The 21,355-nt window shown below is 65.8% G+C and overlaps 3 protein-coding genes across 8 annotated transcripts; all 3 read right to left on the reverse strand.

The window, feature by feature from the left end:
• Positions 1-1,921: 1,921 nt before the first annotated feature.
• On the reverse strand, positions 1,922-8,498 carry LOC121099338 (PH and SEC7 domain-containing protein 4-like). The gene is given in 13 exon segments (XM_040618172.1): positions 1,922-2,153; positions 2,155-2,316; positions 3,311-3,454; positions 3,557-3,701; positions 3,786-4,056; positions 5,282-5,454; positions 5,524-5,567; positions 5,674-5,763; positions 5,907-5,965; positions 6,218-6,330; positions 7,359-7,439; positions 7,535-7,678; positions 8,299-8,498. Coding segments are annotated over 13 exon segments (1,689 nt in total). The 5' UTR covers positions 8,472-8,498; the 3' UTR covers positions 1,922-2,063.
• Positions 8,499-8,956: 458 nt separating this feature from the next.
• Positions 8,957-12,456, reverse strand: LOC121099336 (mucin-17-like). 6 transcript variants are annotated; one of them, XM_040618169.1, is made up of 4 exons: positions 11,810-12,456; positions 11,625-11,707; positions 9,599-11,582; positions 8,957-9,483 (listed from the first exon to the last, which is right to left on the reverse strand). In XM_040618169.1, the coding sequence occupies exons 1-4, from the start codon at positions 12,292-12,294 to the stop codon at positions 9,321-9,323; spliced, it is 2,715 nt and encodes a 904-aa protein (XP_040474103.1). In that variant the 5' UTR covers positions 12,295-12,456; the 3' UTR covers positions 8,957-9,320. The 6 variants fall into 6 exon arrangements, with proteins under 6 accessions (XP_040474103.1, XP_040474105.1, XP_040474101.1 ...); XM_040618171.1 differs by having other exon boundaries at positions 9,599-11,006; positions 11,337-11,707; positions 11,810-12,455; XM_040618167.1 differs by having other exon boundaries at positions 9,599-11,294; positions 11,337-11,707; positions 11,810-12,455.
• A 4,515-nt stretch (positions 12,457-16,971) lies between these two features.
• On the reverse strand, positions 16,972-21,269 carry LOC121099283 (interleukin-36 receptor antagonist protein-like). The gene is given in 6 exon segments (XM_040618036.1): positions 16,972-17,163; positions 17,165-17,188; positions 19,357-19,481; positions 19,558-19,713; positions 20,969-21,129; positions 21,218-21,269. Coding segments are annotated over 6 exon segments (672 nt in total). The 5' UTR covers positions 21,247-21,269; the 3' UTR covers positions 16,972-16,986.
• Between the last annotated feature and the right edge of the window lie 86 nt (positions 21,270-21,355).

Genomic DNA, 21,355 nt, shown 5'->3' on the forward strand with positions numbered 1-21,355 from the left:
ATTGTAAATACTAAATATAAATAGGAATCTTCCTCTTAGAATAAATATATTGTAAATATTAAGTAAAAATATTAATCTTCCCCTTAGAATAAATGTATAGATTAAATGTTAATCCCCACCTTAGAGTGAACTTATTGTAAATATTAAATACAAATATTAATCCCCACTTTGGAATGAATTTTTTGTGAATACTAAATATAAATATGAATCCTCACCTTAGGATAAATGTAAATATTAAATAAAAATATTAATCCTCACCTTAGAATAAATGTATAGATTAAATATCGATCCCCACCTAAGAGTGAACTTATTGTAAATGCTAAATACAAATGTTAATCCCCACTTTAGAATGAACTTATTGTAAATACTAAATATAAACGCGAATCCTTCCCTTAGAATAAATATATTGCAAATATTAAATAAAAATATTAATCCTCACCTTCGAATAAATGTATATATTAAATATTGATTAGTGAACTTATTGTAAATATTAAATACAAATATTGATCCCCCCTTTAGAATGAACTTATTGTAAATACTAAATATAAATGTTAATCCTCGCCTTAGAATAAATATATTGCAAATATTAAATATAAATATTAATCCTCACCTTCGAATAAGTGTATATGTTAAATATTGATTAGAGTGAACTTATTGTAAATATTAAATACAAATGTTAATCCCCCCTTTAGAATGAACTTATTGTAAATACTAAATATAGACGTGAATCCTCCCCTTAGAATAAATATATTGCAAGTATTAAATATAAATATTAATCCTCCGTAGAATAAATGTATATGTTAAATATTGATCCCCACCTTAGAGTGAATTTAGTGTAAAGATTAGATAGAAATATTGATCCCCACCCTCAAATTTATCATAAATATAGATACCAATCCCCACCTTTGAATAAATTTATCATAAATATAGTTATTAATCCCACCTTCAAATAGATTTATCATAAATTTATCCCTGGATTGGTACCCGTAGCATCCCGCAGGGATGCTGGGAAGCTGCCTTCCCCCCCAGTCCCTATTAGCATCGTTAATTAGCCCGTTAATGAGGATGAGCTCCAGGAGTGGGACCCACCTGCCCCCTATAAAGGATATTTTGGGGGGGGGAGGGGGGGGTTGTCCCCTCACTCTGGGGTTTGGTGCCATGGCTGCTGGTGGGTGAGGGGAGAGCCCCCGGGGGGGGAGGGGGGCTTTTGGGGAGGTGGGGGGTGTAAATCAGCCCCGGGGGGGGGGGACACATGGCCCTGAAATGTCCCTTTTGGGGGGGGGGGGGCGGGGGCAGAAATGTCTGCACTGAAGGTTTGGGGAGGGGGTTGGTGGCTTCACCTTGCGCTGTCACCAAGGGGCTGCCACGCTGGTGATGGGGGGGGGGTGGGGAGGCTGAGCCCCCCCAGCCCCCCTCCCCAGGTGTCCCACCGCCACCCCCAAATGGCCAGAGCTGCGGGGGGGGGGGGGGCGGGGGGGGGGCTGCCCCCATCCCCTGCACCGTGGGGTGGTGATGCTGGGGGGGCTGCGCCTGGGGGGTCCCTGCCACCCGGGGGGGGGGTGATGGCTGGATTTCCCCCCACCCCCCCTCAAGATGGGGGCTGGGGGCTGCACACTGCAGGGGGGGTGTCACTGTAGGTGACTCCCAGGTGACACTGTGCCCCACCCCCACCCCCCGGGGTCCCTGCCGCCGTGCCCAACGTGGGGACACAGGCCACCGCCGTGCCCCCCCGCTCCCCGACATCCCCCCCCCCCAACTGTTTTGGGGACACCGGGGTGGCAGTGGTGGGACACACACCTTTATTGCACGACCGAGAGCAGCAGGCAGCGGGGAGGGGGCGCAGCGGCGACGCTGGGGGGGGGGGAGCTGGGGGGGCTGCGACCCCCATCTCCCCCCCATATATTTTTTTTTTTTTTGGGGGGGGGGGGGGTGTCTCCCTGAGTTTCCCCATTGTTATTCCCAAGCCCCCCGGCCCCCCAGGTTGGCTCAATCCTGGCGGTGCCCGAAGGAACCTCGTACCGGGGTCCCCGTGTGTGTCGTCGTCGTCCCCCCCCCCCAATTTGTCACAGCAGGTTCTTGCGCTTGGGGACGATCTTCCTCACAGTCCGGCGCTCGGAGATGTTCCTCTTGACGCGGATGGTGGGGACAACGGGGGGGCTCGGGGACCAGCGAGGGGCTGGAGTGGGCTTTGGTCAGGGTGGGGGGGTCTGGGGGGGCCACCACCGGCCCCGCTTGGGCTTCCCAGCCCTCCAGGTCCTGGGCGCCGGCGCTGATCCACGTCTCCAGCACCTGCACGTAGGTCTCGTAGCGGCGGCGCTGCCGTGGGGAGGGGAGGGATGGAGGTGAGCCACCACCGTGGGGACATCCCCGGTGTCCCCCATGTCCCATAGTGGCACCACTTCCGTGGGGAAGGTAAGGATGGAGGCGAGCCACCACCGTGGGGATGTCCCCAGTGTCCCCCATGTCCCATAGTGGTGTTTCTTCCACAGGGAAGATAAGGATGGTGATGAACCACCACCATGGGGACATCCCCGGTGTCCCCAGTGTTCCCCACATCCCATAGCAGCATCTCTCCCATGGGGAAGGTAAGGATGGAGCTGAGCCACCACCATGGGGACATCCCTGGTGTCCCCAGTGTCCCATAGTGGTGTTTCTTCCACAGGGAAGGTAAGGATGGAGCTGAGCCACCACCATGGGGACATCCCCGGTGTCCCCAGTGTCCCCCATGTCCCATAGCAGCATCTCTCCCATGGGGAAGGTAAGGATGGAGATGAGCCACCACCATGGGGACATCCCCGGTGTCCCCAGTGTCCCCTATGTCCCATAGCAGCATCTCTCCCATGGGGAAGGTAAGGACGGAGATGAGACACCACCATGGGGATGTTCCTGGTGTCTCCAAGGTCCCCCCTGTCACAGTGTCATCTCTCCCATGGGGAAGGTAAGGATAGAGATGAGCCACCACCATGGGGATGTCCCTGGTGACCCCTGTGTCCCCCCCCATGTCCCGTAGCAGCATCTCTCCCATGGGGAAGGTAAGGATGGAGATGAGCCACCACCATGGGGATGTCCCTGGTGACCCCTGTGTCCCCCCCATGTCCCGTAGCAGCATCTCTTCCATGGGGAAGGTAAGGATGGAGATGAGCCACCACCATGAGGATGTCCCTGGTGACCCCTGTGTCCCCCCCATGTCCCGTAGCAGCATCTCTCCCATGGGGAAGGTAAGGATGGAGATGAGCCACCACCGCGGGGACATCCCCATGTCCCTGGATGTCCCCTATAATTAAACTAACGAGCAATTCACCCGCCCCACCTCATAGAGGAGATACTCCTTCTTCAGGCGGTACTCGTCCAGGTCGCGGGCGCGGCCCCGCTTCTCGGGGAGGTTGCGCTGATGCTCGAAGAGCTCCTGGGCCACCCGCTCCATCCACATCTCGTGGGAGCGGTGCTGCTCCTCCTGCCCGGGGTGGGGGGAGGGGATGGAGAAGGTTGGGTCGGGTGATGGTGGGCACCCACGGGTGCATTCCCCACCCACTGAACCCCGGCGGCGGGGGCTCACCGGGGGGCTGCGGCTGGGGGCGGCGGGGAGGATGGGGCGGACGAAGCGGCGCTGGGAACCGACGGCGGCGGGGAAGGGGGGCGAGGAGAAGAGGGCGGCCACCAAGTTGATGCGGGAGATCCAGGAGGACATCTCCTCCGGCGTCCTGCCGCGGACAGGGGAGGTCAAGGGTGGGGGGGGCGGGGGGCACCTCCATCCCCCCCATCCCCCACCCCGGGGGGGCACTCACGGGGCTTGGAAGAGGAAGACGCGCCAGTCGGCCGTCTGCAGGCGGAAGACGTTGGGGCGCTTGGTGTATTTGCTGGCGCGCTCGGCCAGGGCGTGGTGGACCCCCAAAGGCTCCTCGGCCTCGGGGCCTTCCTCCTCCTGGGGGCTGGGGGAGGGTCCCGGCTCGGGGGGGCGGCGGGGGACCCCCGCCCCCCCCCCGGCTTTGAGGAAATAGAGGACGGTCCCTTTGAGCACGGCCTGGAAGGGTTTCCAGCCTCGTCTGCCCCATGGCGCTGGGGGGGGGAGAAGTTGGGGGGCACGGTTGGACCCCAACAGATACCCCTCCCCAAAGATGAGACAAACCCCCACCCCCACCCCCAGCTCCAATAGACTCTGGTATTGTATGTGTGTCCCCCCCAGACCCCCAAAAGCCCCACATCTCTCTGCCCGCCCCCCCCCAGCCCCAACTGACCCCAGATGTGCCCCCCCCCCCCCCCCCCAGATGCTGAGAAACCCCAAACCTGCCCCACCCCCCATCAGACCCAACTCTGTCCCAACCCCCCCGGACCTGCCCCCAGGACCCCTCAACCCCCCCCCAAACCTGCCCCCAGGACCCCTCAACCCCCCCATATCTGCCCCCCAGGACCCCCCAGACCTGCCCCCAGGACCCCTCAACCCCCCTGTCTGCCCTCAAACCCCCCCCATATCTGCCCCCCAGGACCCCCCCAGACCTGCCCCCAGGACCCCTCAACCCCCCCATATCTGCCCCCCAGGACCCCCCAAACCTGCCCCCAGGACCCCTCAACCCCCCTGTCTGCCCTCAACCCCCCCCCATATCTGCCCCCCAGGACCCCCCAGACCTGCCCCCAGGACCCCTCAACCCCCCTGTCTGCCCTCAACCCCCCCCATATCTGCCCCCCAGGACCCCCCAGACCTGCCCCCAGGACCCCTCAAACCCCCCTCCAAACCTGCCCCCAGGACCCCTCAACCCCCCTGTCTGCCCTCAAACCCCCCCCATATCTGCCCCCCAGGACCCCCCAGACCTGCCCCCAGGACCCCTCAACCCCCCCATATCTGCCCCCCAGGACCCCCCAAACCTGCCCCCAGGACCCCTCAACCCCCCTGTCTGCCCTCAACCCCCCCCCATATCTGCCCCCCAGGACCCCCCAGACCTGCCCCCAGGACCCCTCAACCCCCCTGTCTGCCCTCAACCCCCCCCATATCTGCCCCCCAGGACCCCCCAGACCTGCCCCCAGGACCCCTCAAACCCCCCTCCAAACCTGCCCCCAGGACCCCTCAATCCCCCTGTCTGCCCTCAACCCCCCCCCATATCTGCCCCCCAGGACCCCTCAACCCCCCCATATCGGCCCCCCAGGACCCCCCAAACCTGCCCCCAGGACCCCTCAAACCCCCTATATCTGCCCCCCAGGACCCCCCAGACCTGCCCCCAGGACCCCTCAACCCCCCCCCAACCTGCCCCCCAGGACCCCTGTCCCCCCCCCCAGCCCCCCCACTCACTTTTTTTGCCATCAGCCTCAGCCAGCACCTTCCTGGCCAGCCAGCCCCGGCGGTAGGTGACAGCCCCGGCCCCCCCCGGCAGCTCCAGGAAGGGGTTGCTCTTCTTACGGTCAGGGGGGGCCATGCTGCCCCCCCCACCTGCCTCTTCTTCCTCCTCCTCCTCATCATCATCCCTACGGGGTGCTCAGCATCACAGGATGCACCCCCCCCCATATCCCCCCCCCCCCCAACCCCATACTCACGCTGCCCACGCCAGCTTCTCGCTGCGGATAGAGCCATATAGAGCCTATAGGGGGAGAACGTGGGGGTTGGGGGGGGTCCAGGGGGGTGCCCCCCCCCCCATCCGGCCTCACAGACACCCCCCCCACCCCCCACCCCCTTTTCCAAAATACCTTCAGCTGCTCCCTGGGAAAATCCTGCCCATCCATCATCCCGCTCAGGTTGGCCACGAATTCGGCGCTGGTCATGGCACGGCCGAGGCGCTGCGGGTGCGCGGCGGGTGGGTGGGTGCCCCCCCGCCCCCCAAGTTTTGCATAGCCCCCCCCCCCCCCCAAAAAAAAAAAAGCACCCTAAAAGTGCAGGGTGTGAATGTGGGGGGCAGGGGGGGGTCTCCCCCTTTCCTCACCTGCCCGTGGAGGTCGGTGTTCAGCAGCATGATGGCACATGTCAGGGAGTGCACAGCGTCTGGGGGGGGCGTGGGGGGGTCAGGGTGGGGGTACCCCCCCCCCCCCAGGTAGGGACACCCATCACCGTGAACCCCAGTGGGTGCAGCTGGGGGTGCTGCGTAGCGCTGGGAGGGCACGGGTGATGTGTGGGGAAACTGAGGCACGGGGGGGGGGGGGAGGGATGACGATTGAGGCGGGGGGGGGTGGGGGGTGTGAGGGGGGGGTCTGGGGGGGGGCGGGAGGTGCTCCCCCACCCCTGGCAGGGTCTCACCCGGGGAGGGGAAGGCGCCGGGGTTGCAGTGATGGTAACGCCGGGAGAAGTGGCCGAGGATGCGCTCGCGCTCCTGCGTCTCGCCCGTCAGCACCAGCGCCTGCAGGAAGGACCTGGGGGGGCCCCCCCCGCGATGGCAGCGGGACCCCCCCCCCAAAACACCCAACCCCCACCCAGGACCCCGCTGGATGGTGGCTACCCCCTGCCCCAGATCCCGAATGTACCCCTTCCTCACCTCCCTGCACCCCAGAAGAGTCCAAATCCCCCCCCCCCCCCCCAGACCCCAACAGACCCCAAAATTACCCTCCTGGACCCCAAGGGAGGATGAGACCCCCCCAAATCTGCCCCCCCAGACCCCCAAACACCCCAAATCTGCCCCCCTGGATCCCACATCACCCCAAATCTGCCCCCTCAACCCCAAATCTGCCCCCCTGGATGCTCCACCACCCCAAATGTACCCCCCCATCACCCCAAATCTGCCCCCCCAGACCCCCAAACACCCCAAATCTTGCCCCCTGGATCCCCCATCACCCCAAATCTGCGCCCTCCAGACCCCAAATCTGCCCCCCTGGATCCCCCATCACCCCAACTCTGCCCCCCCCAGACCCCAAATCTGCCCCCCTGGATCCCCCATCACCCCAAATCTGCGCCCTCCAGACCCCAAATCTGCCCCCCTGGATCCCCCATCACCCCAAATCTGCCCCCCCCAGACCCCAAATCTGCCCCCCTGGATCCCACATCACCCCAAATCTGCCCCCCCAGACCCCAAATCTGCCCCCTCGACCCCAAATCTACCCCCCTGGATGCCCCATCACCCCAAATCTGCCCCTCCCCGACCCCAAATCTGCCCCCTCGACCCCAAATCTGCCCCCCTGGATGCTCCATCACCCCAAACCTGCCCCCCCAGCCCCCAAATCTGCCCCCTCGACCCCAAATCTGCCCCCCTGGCCCCCAAACCGGCCCCCCCAGACTCCAAATCTGCCCCCATGGATCCCAAGAGCCCCCAAACCACCCCAAATCTCTCCTCCCCCCACCTCTAACAGCCCCATCTCCCCCCTCCCCGATCCTAGCCATGCTAACAGTTTGGGGGGTACCTTTGCACACCCCCTCCCCCCCCCCAAAAGCCCCCTCCCATCACTACCTGAGCGCCTGGTCCAGCGTCTGGCCATCAAACTGGAAGAAGTCGAGGTACTCCTGGGCCACCATCGCGCTGAAATCATTGCTGGGGGGGGGGACACAAGCTTGGGGGGAGGGGTCTCCAACCCCAGAGAACCCCCCAAACGGGGTGTGTGTCCCCCCCCCTCCCCCCATCCTTACTTCTTGCGGAGGAATGCAGCCACCTGGGACTTCTTGAAGCCATCGAGGTGGAAGAGGCGGGTGGCCAGACGCTGCGCCTCCCCCCGCCGTCCCTGTCCCCCGTTTGCCAGCCCCGGTGTCACCGCTGACCCCCCCGGCGGGCACCTGGGGGGGGGCACGGAGCAGGTTGGGCAACGCAGGGGACAGGGGGTCCCCTTAACCCTGCCCCACCGGCTGGTATGGCTGTGGGAGAATGGGGGGGGGGGCTGGAGGGGCTGAGGGGTGGAGGGGGCGAAGGGGGGGGATGGGGGGGGCGAAGGGGGGGATGGGGGGGTCAGACAGACAGAACAGACAGGGGATGGGGGGGTCAGACAGGGGTTGGGGGGGGGATCCCCTTAACCCTGCCCTGCTGGCTGGTATGGCTGGGGGAGGGGTGGGGGGGACTTGGGGGGGGGGGCTGGGGGGGCTGCAGCGGGGGAATGGGGGGCTGGGGGCAGGACAGACAGACAGAAGCCTGGGGGGCAGGTGGACGGGGGGCTGGGGGGGGGCAGATGGGGAGAGGGGGGCACGGATGGGGGGGGGGTGACAGACGGGGGTCAGGGGGCACGGACAGGTGTCGGGGGGGGGGGCACAGGGGTCTGGGACAGGTTTGGGGGTGTCAGATGGACAGAGGGGGGGTCCGGGGGGGACAGACAGAGCTTAGGGACGGGGTCTGGGGGGGGGGGACACGGAAGGAAGGGGGGGGGCCCACGTGGGACCGGGGGTGCTGGCGCCGCGTCCCTCACCCGTGGGTGCTGGCGGGGGGGTCCGGTGGGGGCTCCTCGCCCGGCTCGGGGGGCCGCTGCTCCGTGGCGGGGCGCAGTGGCGGGGTGCCTGGGGGGGGGCCCTGCACCACCTCCCCCCCCGGGCAGGGAGCACCCGGGGCCGCCGGCAGCCAGGCACAGCCGTGTCCCGGCATGGGGGGCCCCCCCCCGGCCCCCCCCAACAACCCCTGCCCCTGGGGGACCCCGCGGTGGCAGGGAGGAGGGGGGGGAGGGGGGCTGGGGGTCATCCCGGGGGGGCAAGGAGCTGGTGGGGGGCTGGTACCCCCCCTCCCTGGGGGTTATGTGGGGGGGGTGGGGGGGAGGGGGGGGGCTGGGGGACATTTAGGGGTGTCAGGGGGGTGGGGGGGGGCTTGTACCCCCCTGCCATGGGCTGACAGGGGGGGCTGGGGGGGGGCTGCAGGCTGGGGGGGGGCTTGTACCCCCCTGCCATGGGCTGATATGGGGGGCTGGGGGGGGGCTGCAGGCTGGGTTGGGGCTTGTACCCCCCTGCCATGGGCTGACAGAGGAGGCTGGGGGTGGGTTGGAGGTTGGGGGGGGGCTTGTACCCCCCTGCCATGGGCTGACAGGGGGGGCTGGGGGTGGGTTGGAGGTTGGGGGGGGGCTTGTACCCCCCCTGCCATGGGCTGACAGGGGGGGCTGGGGGTGGGTTGGAGGCTGGGGGGGGGCTTGTACCCCCCTGCCATGGGCTCATATAGGGAGGGTGGGGGTTTCTGGTACCACCCCCCCTGGGGCAAAGCAGGGGGGGGCAAGGGCTTGGCGGGTGGCTGGTACCCCGCTTTTGGGGGCAAATCTGGGGGGCTTGCGGGGGGCTGGTACCCCCCTCCCTGGGGCAAATCTGGGGGGGGTGGGGGCCTCGCGGGGGGCTGGTACCCCCCCTCCCAGGGGTGGCTTTGGGGGGGTCGGGGGCCTGGGGAGGGGCAAATCCTGGTCTCCCCCTCCTGGGGTCACACCTGGGGGGTCACCAGGGCTGGGGGGGGTCCCGGTCACCCCCCCCTGGGGTAAGCTCCAGAGGGGTCGGGGGTCCGGGGGGGCCCCCCCAGAGGTGCCCCTGTTCTGGCTGCAGCTCTAGGGGGCTGGGGGGACCCCCAGCTCCGGGGGGCAGATGCGGGGGGTCGGAGAGCACCAGGTCTGGGGGCCGGGGGGGTCCTGGGGGGGGAGAAGACACAGCGGGGGGGGGGGGTGTCCCCATCAGCATCAGTGCCCCCCACCCCAAAATAAACAACCCCCAAGGCGGGGGGGGGGGAGGGGTCCCCACACTCACCTTGCTCCACGTCGCGGCTGGCGGCCCCCCCTGCTGGGTGGCACCCAAGGGGTGGGGGGGTGCGGGTGGGGGGGGGGGCACCCCTGGCCCCCCCCCGGGATGTCCCCCTCGGTGATGAGCAGCGGCTGCAGCGCGGCGCTGTGGGGCCGGTAGAGGGGCACCCGCCGGGCACCCATGGGTGCCAGCCCCCGGCTCTGGAAGAGGGGGTTGGTGTGGAAGTGGGGCTCCTCCTCCTCCTCCAGGTCCTCCTCTTCCTCGGCGTCTTCCTCCCGGGAGGAGCAGCCATCGTGGTCTTCATCCTCCTCCTCCTCCTCCTCCTCCTCTTCCTCTCCGCTGCATTCAGGGTCCTGGCGCTCGGGGGAGGTGGTCCCATCCGTCAGCTTGAACTTGGGCGAGGTGGTGCCACCCATGGTCATGGTTTTGGGCGAGGTGGCCCCATCCATGGTCACGGCCTTGGGCAAGGTGGCCCCATCCATGGTCACGGCCTTGGGCGAGGTGGCCCCATCCATGGTCACGGCCTTGGGCGAGGTGGCCCCATCTATGGTCACGGCCTTGGGCGAGATGCTCCTATCCATGGTCATGGTCTTGGCTGAGGTGGCCCCATCCATGGTCATGGTCTTGAGTGACGTGGTGCCATCCATGGTCACGGCCCTGGGCAAGGTGGTCCCATCCACGGTCATGGTCTTGGGTGAGGTGGTGCCATCCATGGTCGTGGCCTGGGGCAAGATGGTCCCGTCCATGGTCATGGTCTTGGGTGAGTTGGTCCCATCCATGGTCATGGTCTTGAGTGAGGTGGCCCCATCCATGGTCATGGTCTTGAGTGAGTTGGTCCCATCTATGGTCATGGTCTTGGGTGAGTTGGTCCCATCCATGGTCATGGTCTTGAGTGAGGTGGCCCCATCCATGGTCATGGTCTTGGGTGAGGTGGTCCCATCCATGGTCATGGTCTTGAGTGAGGTGGCCCCATCCATGGTCATGGTCTTGGGTGAGGTGGTCCCATCCGTGAGCACAGACATGGGTGAGATGGTCCCATCCACAGTCATGGACTGGATTGGGATGGCCCCATCCTTTGGCACATGCTCATGCAAGATGCTCCCATCTGTGGGCACGGACTTGGCTAAGTTGGTCCCATCTGTGGGTGTGCACTTGGGCAAGATGGTGCCATCTGTTGGCACGTGCTCCTGTGAGATGGCTTCATCCATGGGCATGGACATGGGGGACACGCTCCCAACAGCGGGCACGGATCTGGGTGAGATGCTCCTATCTATGGGCACGTGGCCACGGTGCTCATCAGAGATCCTCCCACCCATGGACACATGTGAGATGCTCTCATAGGTGAATCCACAGCCCTGGTGCTCGTAGAAGATGCTGTCATCCGTGGCCACGGACTTGGGTGAGATGGTCCCATCTGTGGGCACGTGGCCATGGTGCTGTTGTGAGCTGCTCCCACCCGTGGACACAGGGAAGATGCTCTTGTCTGTGGATCCGTGGCCTTGGTGCTCATGGAAGATGCTTTCCACCGTGGGCACAGACTTGGGTGAGATGGACACATCTGTGGGCACGTGGGCATGGAGCTCTTGTGAGCTGCTCCCACCCATGGACATCTGGAAGATGCTGTCATACGTGGCTCTGTGGCCTTGGTCCTCATGGAAGATGCTCCCCTCCGTGGCCACGGACTTGGGTGAGATGGTCCCATCTGTGGGCACATGGCCACGGTGCTCTTCTGAGCTGCTCCCACCCGTGGACACAGGGAAGATGCTCTTGTCTGTGGATCCGTGGCCTTGGTGCTTGTGGAAGATGCTCCCCTCCGTGGCCATGGACTTGGGTGAGATGGTCCCATCTGTGGGTACGTGGCCATGGTGCTCTTCTGAGCTGCTCCCACCCCTGGACATGTGGAAGATACTGTCGTACGTGGCTCTGTGGCCTTGGTCCTCATGGAAGATGCTGTCATCCGTGGCCATGGACTTGGGTGAGATGGTCCCATCTGTGGGCACGTGGGCATGGAGCTTTTGTGAGCTGCTCCCACCCATGGACATGTGGAAGATGCTGTCGTACGTGGCTCTGTGGCCTTGGTGCTCGTGGAAGATGCTGTCATCCGTGGCCATGGACTTGGGTGAGCTGCTCCCACCCGTGGACACAGGGAAGATGCTCTTGTCTGTGGATCCGTGGCCTTGGTGCTCATGGAAGATGCTTTCCACCGTGGGCACAGACTTGGGTGAGATGGTCCCATCCGTGGGCACGTGGCCATGGTGCTCTTCTGAGCTGCTCCCACCCGTGGACATGTGGAAGATGCTGTCGTACGTGGCTCTGTGGCCTTGGTGCTCGTGGAAGATGCTCCCACCCATGGGCACGTGCCGGTGCGAGACGCTCTCTCCCGCCCACCCAGGCCCGTGCCGCTGGTGCGAGTCGCTCCGCGCCGTGGCCCCGTGGCCGTGGTGGCTGATGTCCCACGGCGCTCGGTCCCCGTCGGGCTGCGCCTCGATGGCTCCCTGCAGCTCCCAGACGCACAGCTGGGCTCGCACCAGGCTGGCCCAGAAGACGTCGGTGCCACCGGGTGCCACGGCGGGTGCCACGGCGGGTGCCACGGCGGGGGGGGTCACCCCTTGGGCACCTGCCCCTGAGAAGATGATGGCGTCCTGCGCCGCCAGGACCCCCGGGGTGGCGGTGGTGGGGGTGGGGGTGCCCGCCGGCTCCATGGCGCGGTGCCCGCTGCTACGGCTGCCTGCCCGCCGCGCACCGGCAGCTGCCCGTCCTGCCCGTCCTGCCCGCGCTGCCCGCGCTGCCCGCTGTGCCGGCCATGGCGTGGGTCGGCCCTGTGGGGGGGAGCAGGGGGGAGAGGGGTCGTGGGTGGGGGGCCCTGCAGCGGGGGGGGGGGGGGGGGGTGGAGGGAGGGAGGAAGGCCGGAGGAAGGTGGGAGGATGGAGGGATGGAGGGAGGAAGTGGTGGAGGAAGGAGGGAGGAAGGGATGAAAGGAGGAATGAGGGAGGGAGGGAGGGAGGAGGGAGGGAGGGAGGGAGGAAAGGAAGAGAGAGGAAGGATGGGTAAGGAAGGAGGGAGGAAGGAGGAAGAGAGGGAAGAAGGGAGGAAAGGAGGAGGGAGGAAGGATGATAAGGAAGGAGGGAGGAAGGAGGAAGAGAAGGAAGAAGGGAGGAAAGGAGGAGGGAGGAAGGATGATAAGGAAGGAGGAAGAGAGGGAAGAAGGGAGGAAAGGAGGAGGGAGGAAGGATAAGGAAGGAGGGAGGAAGGAGGAAGAGAGGGAAGAAGAGAGGAAAGGAGGAGGGAGGAAGGATGGTAAGGAAGGAGGGAGGAAGGAGGAAGAGAGGGAAGAAGGGAGGAAAGGAGGAGGGAGGAAGGATGATAAGGAAGGAGGGAGGAAGGAGGAAGAGAGGGAAGAAGGGAGGAAAGGAGGAAGGAGGAAGGCTGATAAGGAAGGAGGGAGGACAAGAGGGAAGGAGGGAGGGAGGAAAGGAAGAGAGAGGAAGGATGGATAAGGAAGGAGGGAGGAAGGAGGGAGGAGGGAGGGAAGGAGGAAGAAGGGGGGGGAAGGGAGGGAGGAGGGCTGAAGGAAGGAGGGAGGAAGGAAGGAGGAAGAGAGGGATGGAGAGAGGGAGGAGGGAGGGAGGAAGGGTGGATAAGGAAGGAGGGAGGAAGAGGGCAGGGAGGGAAGGAGGAAGAAGGGGGGAAGGGAGGGAGGAGGGCTGAAGGAAGGAGGGAGGAAGGAGGGGAGGGAGGCGGGAGGGAGGGAAGGAGGAAGAGGCGGAGGCGGGAGGGATGGAGGAAGCAGGGATGGCAGGAGGAGGAGGAGAGCCGGGGGGCAGGGAGGGGATGGGGGGCAGGGTGGGGGCCCAGCACCCGCACCCAGCACCCGCACCCCGTCCCGGCCCCCGCGTCACCCCACAGCCCCCACGTCACGGCCCCCACGTCACCCGCGTCACCGCCGCCGGCTTCCGGCCCTGCCGGGGCAGGAAAGGGGGATGGGAGGGGGGGGTGGGGGGGGACACGGACACCCCACCGGCACCCCCCACCCCAGCTGGGGGGCTGCACCCCACCCCGCCCCCCACCCCGCGCCCCCCACCCCCGTAGGCTGCAGCGGGGCACAACCCTATAGCAGCCATCAGAGAAGCCACCACCACCGTGGGGTGGGGGGTCACGGTGTCTTCCCCCCCCCCTCCACACCAGCACCCCTGTCCCGAGTGGGGGACAGCACCCAAGGGTGGGGTGTCCTGCAGCATTGGAGGGGGGGTCCCCAAATCAAAGGGGGGGGGGGCGGGGGTACCAAAACAAAGGTGGGGGAGGGGAGCTGCACCCGGTGGGCGCTGCCTGTATTTGGGGGGGGGGTCCCTGCTGATGCGGGGGGTCCACCCCAGAGTGGGGGCTGCCTGTGTGCTGTGGGGTGGCCACCCTGGTGGGGGCCCCCAAACCCTATCCCCCCCCCCCCAAATGCCCCAAAGGGGGGCCCGGGGCAGGACGGAGAGGGGGGGGGGGGTCCCCGAGGGTTATGGGGGGGGTTGGGGTGGGGTCAAGGGCTGGGGGGGGACCCAAAGGGCTATGGGGGGGCTGGGGGGGGGGCTAAGTGATGGGGGGGGTCCCAAACAGTTATGAGGGGGCTCTGGGGGGGTCCCAAGACCCTAAAGGATTAGGGGGGGGGCTCGGGGGGGGGGGGCAAGGGATGGGGGGGGGGGCAAAGAGTTATGGGGGAGCTAGGGGTGGGTGGTCCCAAGGGATGGGGGGGGGGGGGGGCAAAGGGTTATGGGGGGGCTGGGGGTGGGTGGTCCCAAGGGATGGGGGAGCTCGGTGGGGGGTCCCAAGGGATGGGGGGGGGGGGGGCAAAGGGTTATGGGGGGGCTGGGGGTGGGTGGTCCCAAGGGATGAGGGGGCCCAAAGGGTTATGGAGGGGCTCGGGGTGGGTGGTCCCAAGGGATGGGGGGGTCCAAACGGTTATGGGGGGGCTCCGTGGGGGTCCCAAGGGATGGGGGGGGGGCTAAAGGGTTATGGGGGGGCTCGGGGTGGGTGGTCCCAAGGGATAGGGGGGCCCAAAGGGTTATGGGGGGGCTCGGGGTGGGTGGTCCCAAGGGATGGGGGAGCTCGGTGGGGGTCCCAAGGGATGGGGGGGGGGGCAAAGGGTTATGGGGGGGCTCCGTGGGGGTCCCAAGGGATGGGGGGGCCCAAAGGGCTACGGAGGAGCTCGGGGGGGGCTCAAGGGATGCGGGGGGGGGGGGGTCCCAAAGGGTTATGTACTCGGGGGGGGGTCCCACGGGGTGGAGGGGGTCCCAAAGGGTTATGGGGGGGCTCGGGGGGGCGGGTCCCAAGGGGTGGAGGGAGACCCAAAAGGCTTCTAAGGGGACTCGGGGGGGTCTATGGGGGACCCCAAGGGGTTAAGGGGGGGCCTTGAAGGAGGGGGACCCAAAGGGGGGGACCCCAAAGTGGGAGGGGGAACCTAAAGGTTTGGGAGGGGGTTTTGGGGGTGTTCAAGGGGGGGGGGGGGGGGAGGCGCCGAGGGGTGGGGGTGGGGCCCAAAAGTTTACAGAGAGGTTCTGGGGGGGGGGGGGTATCCCCAAAGGGTGTGAGGGGGACCCCAAGGGCTATGGGGGACCCCCAAAGCTTACGGGGGGGTTGCGGGGGGGTTGCGGGGGTCTCCAAGGGTTGGGGGTAACCCAAAGTGAGCGGGGGGGATCCGGAGATATGTGGGGGCTCCCCGGGGGCGGCGGGGGACCCTCAGGAGCCACGGGGGACCCCAAGAGTTCGGGGGAGCCCCCGGGGGTGGGGGGTCCCGAGGGGGGGTTTGGGGGGACCCTGAAAGCTTGAGGGCCCCTCCGGGGGCGGGGGGGGGCGTGGGGAGCGCTGAGGGCCATGGGGACCCCCGGGGACCCGGTGCCCCCCCCGCCCCCGGGCCACGGCCCCCTCCCCCGGGCACCCCGGGGTCCCGCCCGCCCCCCGCCGCCCTCCCCTTACCGGCCCTGCCGGCGCGCCGCGGGGGGCGTGTCCTGCGCAGGCCCCGCCCACAGCCCCGCCCCCGCCGGGCGGAACAGGCCGCGCGTGGGGCCCCCCTCCCCCCTCCTGCCCGGGCCCGATCCTGCCCCACGGGGCCCGATCCTGCCCCGCCACCACACAATCCTGCCCTCCATGGGCCCGATCCTGCCCCACAGGACCTGATCCTGCCCCACGGGGCCCGATTCTGCCCCTCCACGGACCCGGTCCTGCCCCATGGAGCCTGATGCTGCCCCACGGGGCCCGATCCTGCCCCTATCCCGCCCCACAGGACCTGATCCTGCCCCTCCACGAGATTATTCTGCCCCACGGGGCCCGATTCTGCCCCTCCACGGGCCCGATCCTGCTTTGCCATGGGCCTGATCCTGTTCCCCCATGGACAGATCCTGCCCCACGGGGCCCGATCCTGCCCCTCCACCACACCATCCTGCCCCTCCACGGACCCGATCCTGCCCCATGGAGCCTGATGCTGCCCCACGGGGCCCGATCCTGCCCCTATCCCGCCCCACAGGACCTGATCCTGCCCCTCCACGAGATTATTCTGCCCCACGGGGCCCGATTCTGCCCCTCCACGGGCCCGATCCTGCTTTGCCATGGGCCTGATCCTGTTCCCCCATGGACAGATCCTGCCCCACGGGGCCCGATCCTGCCCCTCCACCACACCATCCTGCCCCTCCACGGACCCGATCTTGCCCCACGGAGCCTGATGCTGCCCCACGGGGCCCGATCCTGCCCCTATCCCGCCCCACAGGACCCGATCCTGCCCCTCCACGATCTGATCCTGCCCCACGGGGCCCGATCCTGCCCCTCCACGGACCCGATCCTGCCCCACGGAGCCTGATGCTGCCCCACGGGGCCCGATCCTGCCCCTATCCCGCCCCACATGACCTGATCCTGCCCCTCCACGATCTGATCCTGCCCCACGGGGCCCGATTCTGCCCCTCCACGGGGCCCGATCCTGCCCCTCCACGGACCCGATCCTGCCCCACGGAGCCTGATGCTGCCCCACGGGGCCCAATCCTGCCCCTATCCCGCCCCACAGGACCTGATCCTGCCCCTCCACGAGATTATTCTGCCCCACGGGGCCCTATTCTGCCCCTCCACGGGCCCGATCCTGCCCCTCCACGAGATTATTCTGCCCCACGGGGCCCGATTCTGCCCCTCCACGATCTGATCCTGCCCCACGGGGCCCGATCCTGGCCATTCCCGCCCCACCTCTGTCCCACGGGGTCCCAACCTGCTCCCCCTCCCCCATCGGTGTGTCCCCCCCCCCCCCAACCAGTCACCACAAGCTGAGGCAAGCAGCATCGCTTTATTCCCCCACCCAGGGGACCGACGGTGGGGAGGAGACCCCCACCCACGGGTGCCCCCCTCCCCCCCCCCCCCCACGGGTGCTGGGGTCACTTGCGGCGCAGGTAGAAGGCGGTGACGGCGGGGGGGGCAGCCAGGGCCAGCTCCTCCCCCGGCCCCAGCGCGGTGCTGAGGAAGAGCCCGGGGAACGCGGCTGCCTCGAAAGTGTGCGTGGAGCCACCAAAGGTCTTGTAGAAGGTGTAGGGGGTGGCCTCTGCCCCCCCGCAAGAACAGGTCCAGCAGCTCCACCTCCTGCCATGGGTGGGGGTCGGCTCTTGGACACCACCCCAGGGTGCCACCATCCCAGGGAACCCCCCATCTCCAGGTGCCACCATCTCAAGTTGGGTCTATTTCCAGGAGCCACCATCCCCACGTGATGCCATCATGATGTGACACCACCCTGGGGAACCCTCACCTTCAGGTGATGCCACCTCAGGGTGGCACCATTTTGGGATGACACCATCTTAGGGTGCCACTGCCTTGGGTCGCTCACCCTTCAGTTGACCCATCTTGAGATGACCCACCTCTGGATGCCTCCCCACATTGGGTTGTCCACCTTGGGTTGACCCACCTCTGGATGTCCACCACCCCAGGGTGCCCCCACCTTGGGTTGACCCACCTCTGAATGTCCACCACCTCAGGGTGCCCTACCTTGGGTTGTCCACCTTGGGTTGACCCACTTCTGCATCCCCACCACCCCAGGATGCTCCCACCTTGGCTCATCCAACTTGGGTTGACCCACCTCTGGATGTCCACCACCCCAGGGTGCCCTACTTTGGGTTGTCCACCTTGGGTTGACCCACTTCTGCATCCCCACCACCCCAGGATGCCCCCACCTTGGCCCATCCAACTTGGGTTGACCCACCTCTGGATGTCCACCACCCCAGGGTGCCCCCACCTTGGGTTGACCCACCTCTGGATGTCCACCACCCCAGGGTGCCCCCACCTTGGGTTGACCCACCTCTGGATGTCCACCACCCTAGGGTGCTCCCACCTTGGGTTGACCCACCTCTGAATGTCCACCACCCCAGGGTGCCTCCACCTTGGGTTGACCCACCTCTGGATGTCCACCACCTCAGGGTGCCTCCACCTTGGGCTGACCCACCTCTGAATGTCCACCACCCTAGGGTGCTCCCACCTTGGGTTGACCCACCTCTGAATGTCCACCACCCTAGGGTGCTCCCACCTTGGGTTGACCCACCTCTGGATGTCCACCACCCCAGGGTGCCTCCACCTTGGGCTGACCCACCTCTGAATGTCCACCACCCCAGGGTGCCCCCACCTTGGGCTGACCCACCTCTGAATGTCCACCACCCCAGGGTGCTCCCACCTTGGGTTGACCCACCTCTGGATGTCCACCACCCTAGGGTGCTCCCACCTTGGGTTGACCCACCTCTGGATGTCCACCACCCTAGGGTGCTCCCACCTTGGGTTGACCCACCTCTGGATGTCCACCACCCCAGAGTGCCCCCACCTTGGGTTGACCCACCTCTGGATGTCCACCACCCCAGGGTGCCCTACCTTGGGTTGTCCACCTTGGGTTGACCCACTTCTGCATCCCCACCACCCCAGGATGCCCCCACCTTGGCCCATCCAACTTGGGTTGACCCACCTCTGAATGTCCACCACCCCAGGGTGCCCCCACCTTGGGTTGACCCACCTCTGGATGTCCACCACCCCAGGGTGCTCCCACTTTGGGTTGACCCACCTCTGGATGTCCACCACCCCAGGGTGCCCCCACCTTGGGTTGACCCACCTCTGAATGTCCACCACCCTAGGGTGCTCCCACCTTGGGTTGACCCACCTCTGGATGTCCACCACCCCAGAGTGCCCCCACCTTGGGTTGACCCACCTCTGGATGTCCACCACCCCAGAGTGCTCCCACCTTGGGTTGACCCACCTCTGGATGTCCACCACCCCAGGGTGCCCCCACCTTGGGTTGACCCACCTCTGGATGTCCACCACCCTAGGGTGCCCCCACCTTGGGTTGACCCACCTCTGGATGTCCACCACCCCCAGGGTGCCCCCCACCTTGGGTTGACCCACCTCTGGATGTCCACCACCCTAGGGTGCTCCCACCTTGGGTTGACCCACCTCTGGATGTCCACCACCCTAGGGTGCTCCCACCTTGGGTTGACCCACCTCTGGATGTCCACCACCCTAGGGTGCTCCCACCTTGGGTTGACCCACCTCTGGATGTCCACCACCCTAGGGTGCTCCCACCTTGGGTTGACCCACCTCTGGATGTCCACCACCCCAGGGTGCCCCCACCTTGGGTTGACCCACCTCTGGGTCTTCTTCCACCCCACGGTGCCCCCACCTTAGATCATCTGCCTTGAGTTGACCAACCTTGAGTTGCCCCACCCCAGGGTGCCCCCCACCCTGGGCCACCTCCCACTGTGACCCCCCCCCACGCTCACCTCCAGCTTCAGCTGGGGCTCGGGGCCCGTGCCACAGGAGAGGGCCATGGTGCCACCACGGATACCCACGATGAGGGGACAGCGCTGGCGCTCCAGGTGCTGGTTGGGCACCACGCTGATGGGTTCTACAAGGAGACGGGTGGGCTGGGTGGGAGCGCCCATGGGTGGGGTTGGCACCCCTTCCCCACCCAGGGCACCCACCTTCCTGGGCGGCGTTGGCACCCTGCAGGCTGGTGGCCACCAGGCGCCCGTTGTGCAGGCAGAGCCCCTTCTGCTCCGTGTCCCTCACCATGTAGTGGTAGGGCTGCGCCCGGGGCTGCCTGCCCGCCGAGGCCGCTGTCACCTCCTCCGAGAACTCTGCCAGGGGACACGGGGACGTGGGGGCACGGGGAGGGGACACGTGGGGATGTGGGGGCATCACAAGGACGTGGGGACAGGGGACGTGGGAAAGGGGTCTCAGGGTGTCTTCCAGGTGCATGGGGGCATGTGGGCATCACAGGGACGTGGGGATGGGGGACGTGGGGACAGGGGACACTAGGAGGGGGCACAGGGGGTGTTCCAGGTGCATGGGGACATGTGGGCATCACTGGGACATGGGGACAGGGGACACTAGGAGGGGGCACAGGGGGTGTCCCAGGTGCATGGGGACATGTGGGCATCACAGGGACGTGGGGACAGGGGACACTAGGAGGGGGCACAGGGGGTGTCCCAGGTGCATGGGGACATGTGGGCATCACGGGGACGTGGGGACAGGGGACACTAGGAGGGGGCACAGGGGGTGTCCCAGGTGCATGGGGACATGTGGGCATCACAGGGACATGGGGATGGGGGATGTGGGGACAGGGGACACTAGGAAGGGGCACAGGGGGTGTCCCAGGTGCATGGGGACATGTGGGCATCACAGGGACGTGGGCATGGGGGGACGTGGGGACAGGGGACACTAGGAGGGGGCACAGGGGGTGTCTCAGGTGCATGGGGACACGTGGGCATCACAGGGACGTGGGCATGGGGGACGTGGGGACAGGGGACACTAGGAGGGGGCACAGGGCGTGTCCCAGGTGCATGGGGACATGTGGGCATCACAGGGACGTGGGCATGGGGGACGTGGGGACAGGGGACACTAGGAGGGGGCACAGGGGGTGTCCCAGGTGCATGGGGACATGTGGGCATCACAGGGACGTGGGGATGGGGGGACATGGGGACAGGGGACACTAGGAGGGGGCACAGGGCGTGTCCCAGGTGCATGGGGACATGTGGGCATCACAGGGACGTGGGGACAGGGGACACTAGGAGGGGGGCACAGGGGGTGTCCCAGGTGCATGGGGACATGTGGGCATCACAGGGACGTGGGGATGGGGGACGTGGGGACACGGGGATGGGGCACACAGGGGTGATGGGCACATGAAGGTGGGGGACATGGGGACAAGGGACATGGAGAGTGTGTCAGGGCCTGTCTCAGGTGCATGGGGACATGGGGACATGGGGACATGGGGATGGGGGACATGGGGATGGGGCACACTGGGGGGATGGACACAGGGACAGGGGGACAGGGGCACAGGGGGCAGGTGGGGGACACAGGGACATGTGGGGACAGGCCCCCTGCCCGCTGGGCACTACCTTTCCCCCAGGAACTCGTCGAACAAGGCCACCATGTCGGGGTCGATGACAGACTCCGCCATGTCCCTTGTCCCCATGCTCAGCCCCGCCGCGACACCCGGCGGGTGCCGGAGGTTCTGGGACCGCTCCAGGTGTCCCTGGGGACCTCGGGGCCAGCTGCGCCCCGGCGGGGGGAGGGGGAGAGAGGGGGTGAGGGTGGGCACAAGGGGAGGGACAACCCTGTCCCCACCCTGTCCCCGCTCACCTGGAGGCAGGTCTGGACGCGCGGGACATGGCTGAGCCTGCGTGACAGATGGGGCAGCACGTGGGTGACATGAGTGACCACGGGTGGGGGACCCCACCCCGCCCCTCCCCTCCCCCCCGCCGATGCACCCAGCCTCCC

Source organism: Falco naumanni, chromosome 19, assembly GCF_017639655.2.
Source record: "Falco naumanni isolate bFalNau1 chromosome 19, bFalNau1.pat, whole genome shotgun sequence".
Classification (NCBI taxonomy): Eukaryota; Metazoa; Chordata; class Aves; order Falconiformes; family Falconidae; genus Falco; species Falco naumanni.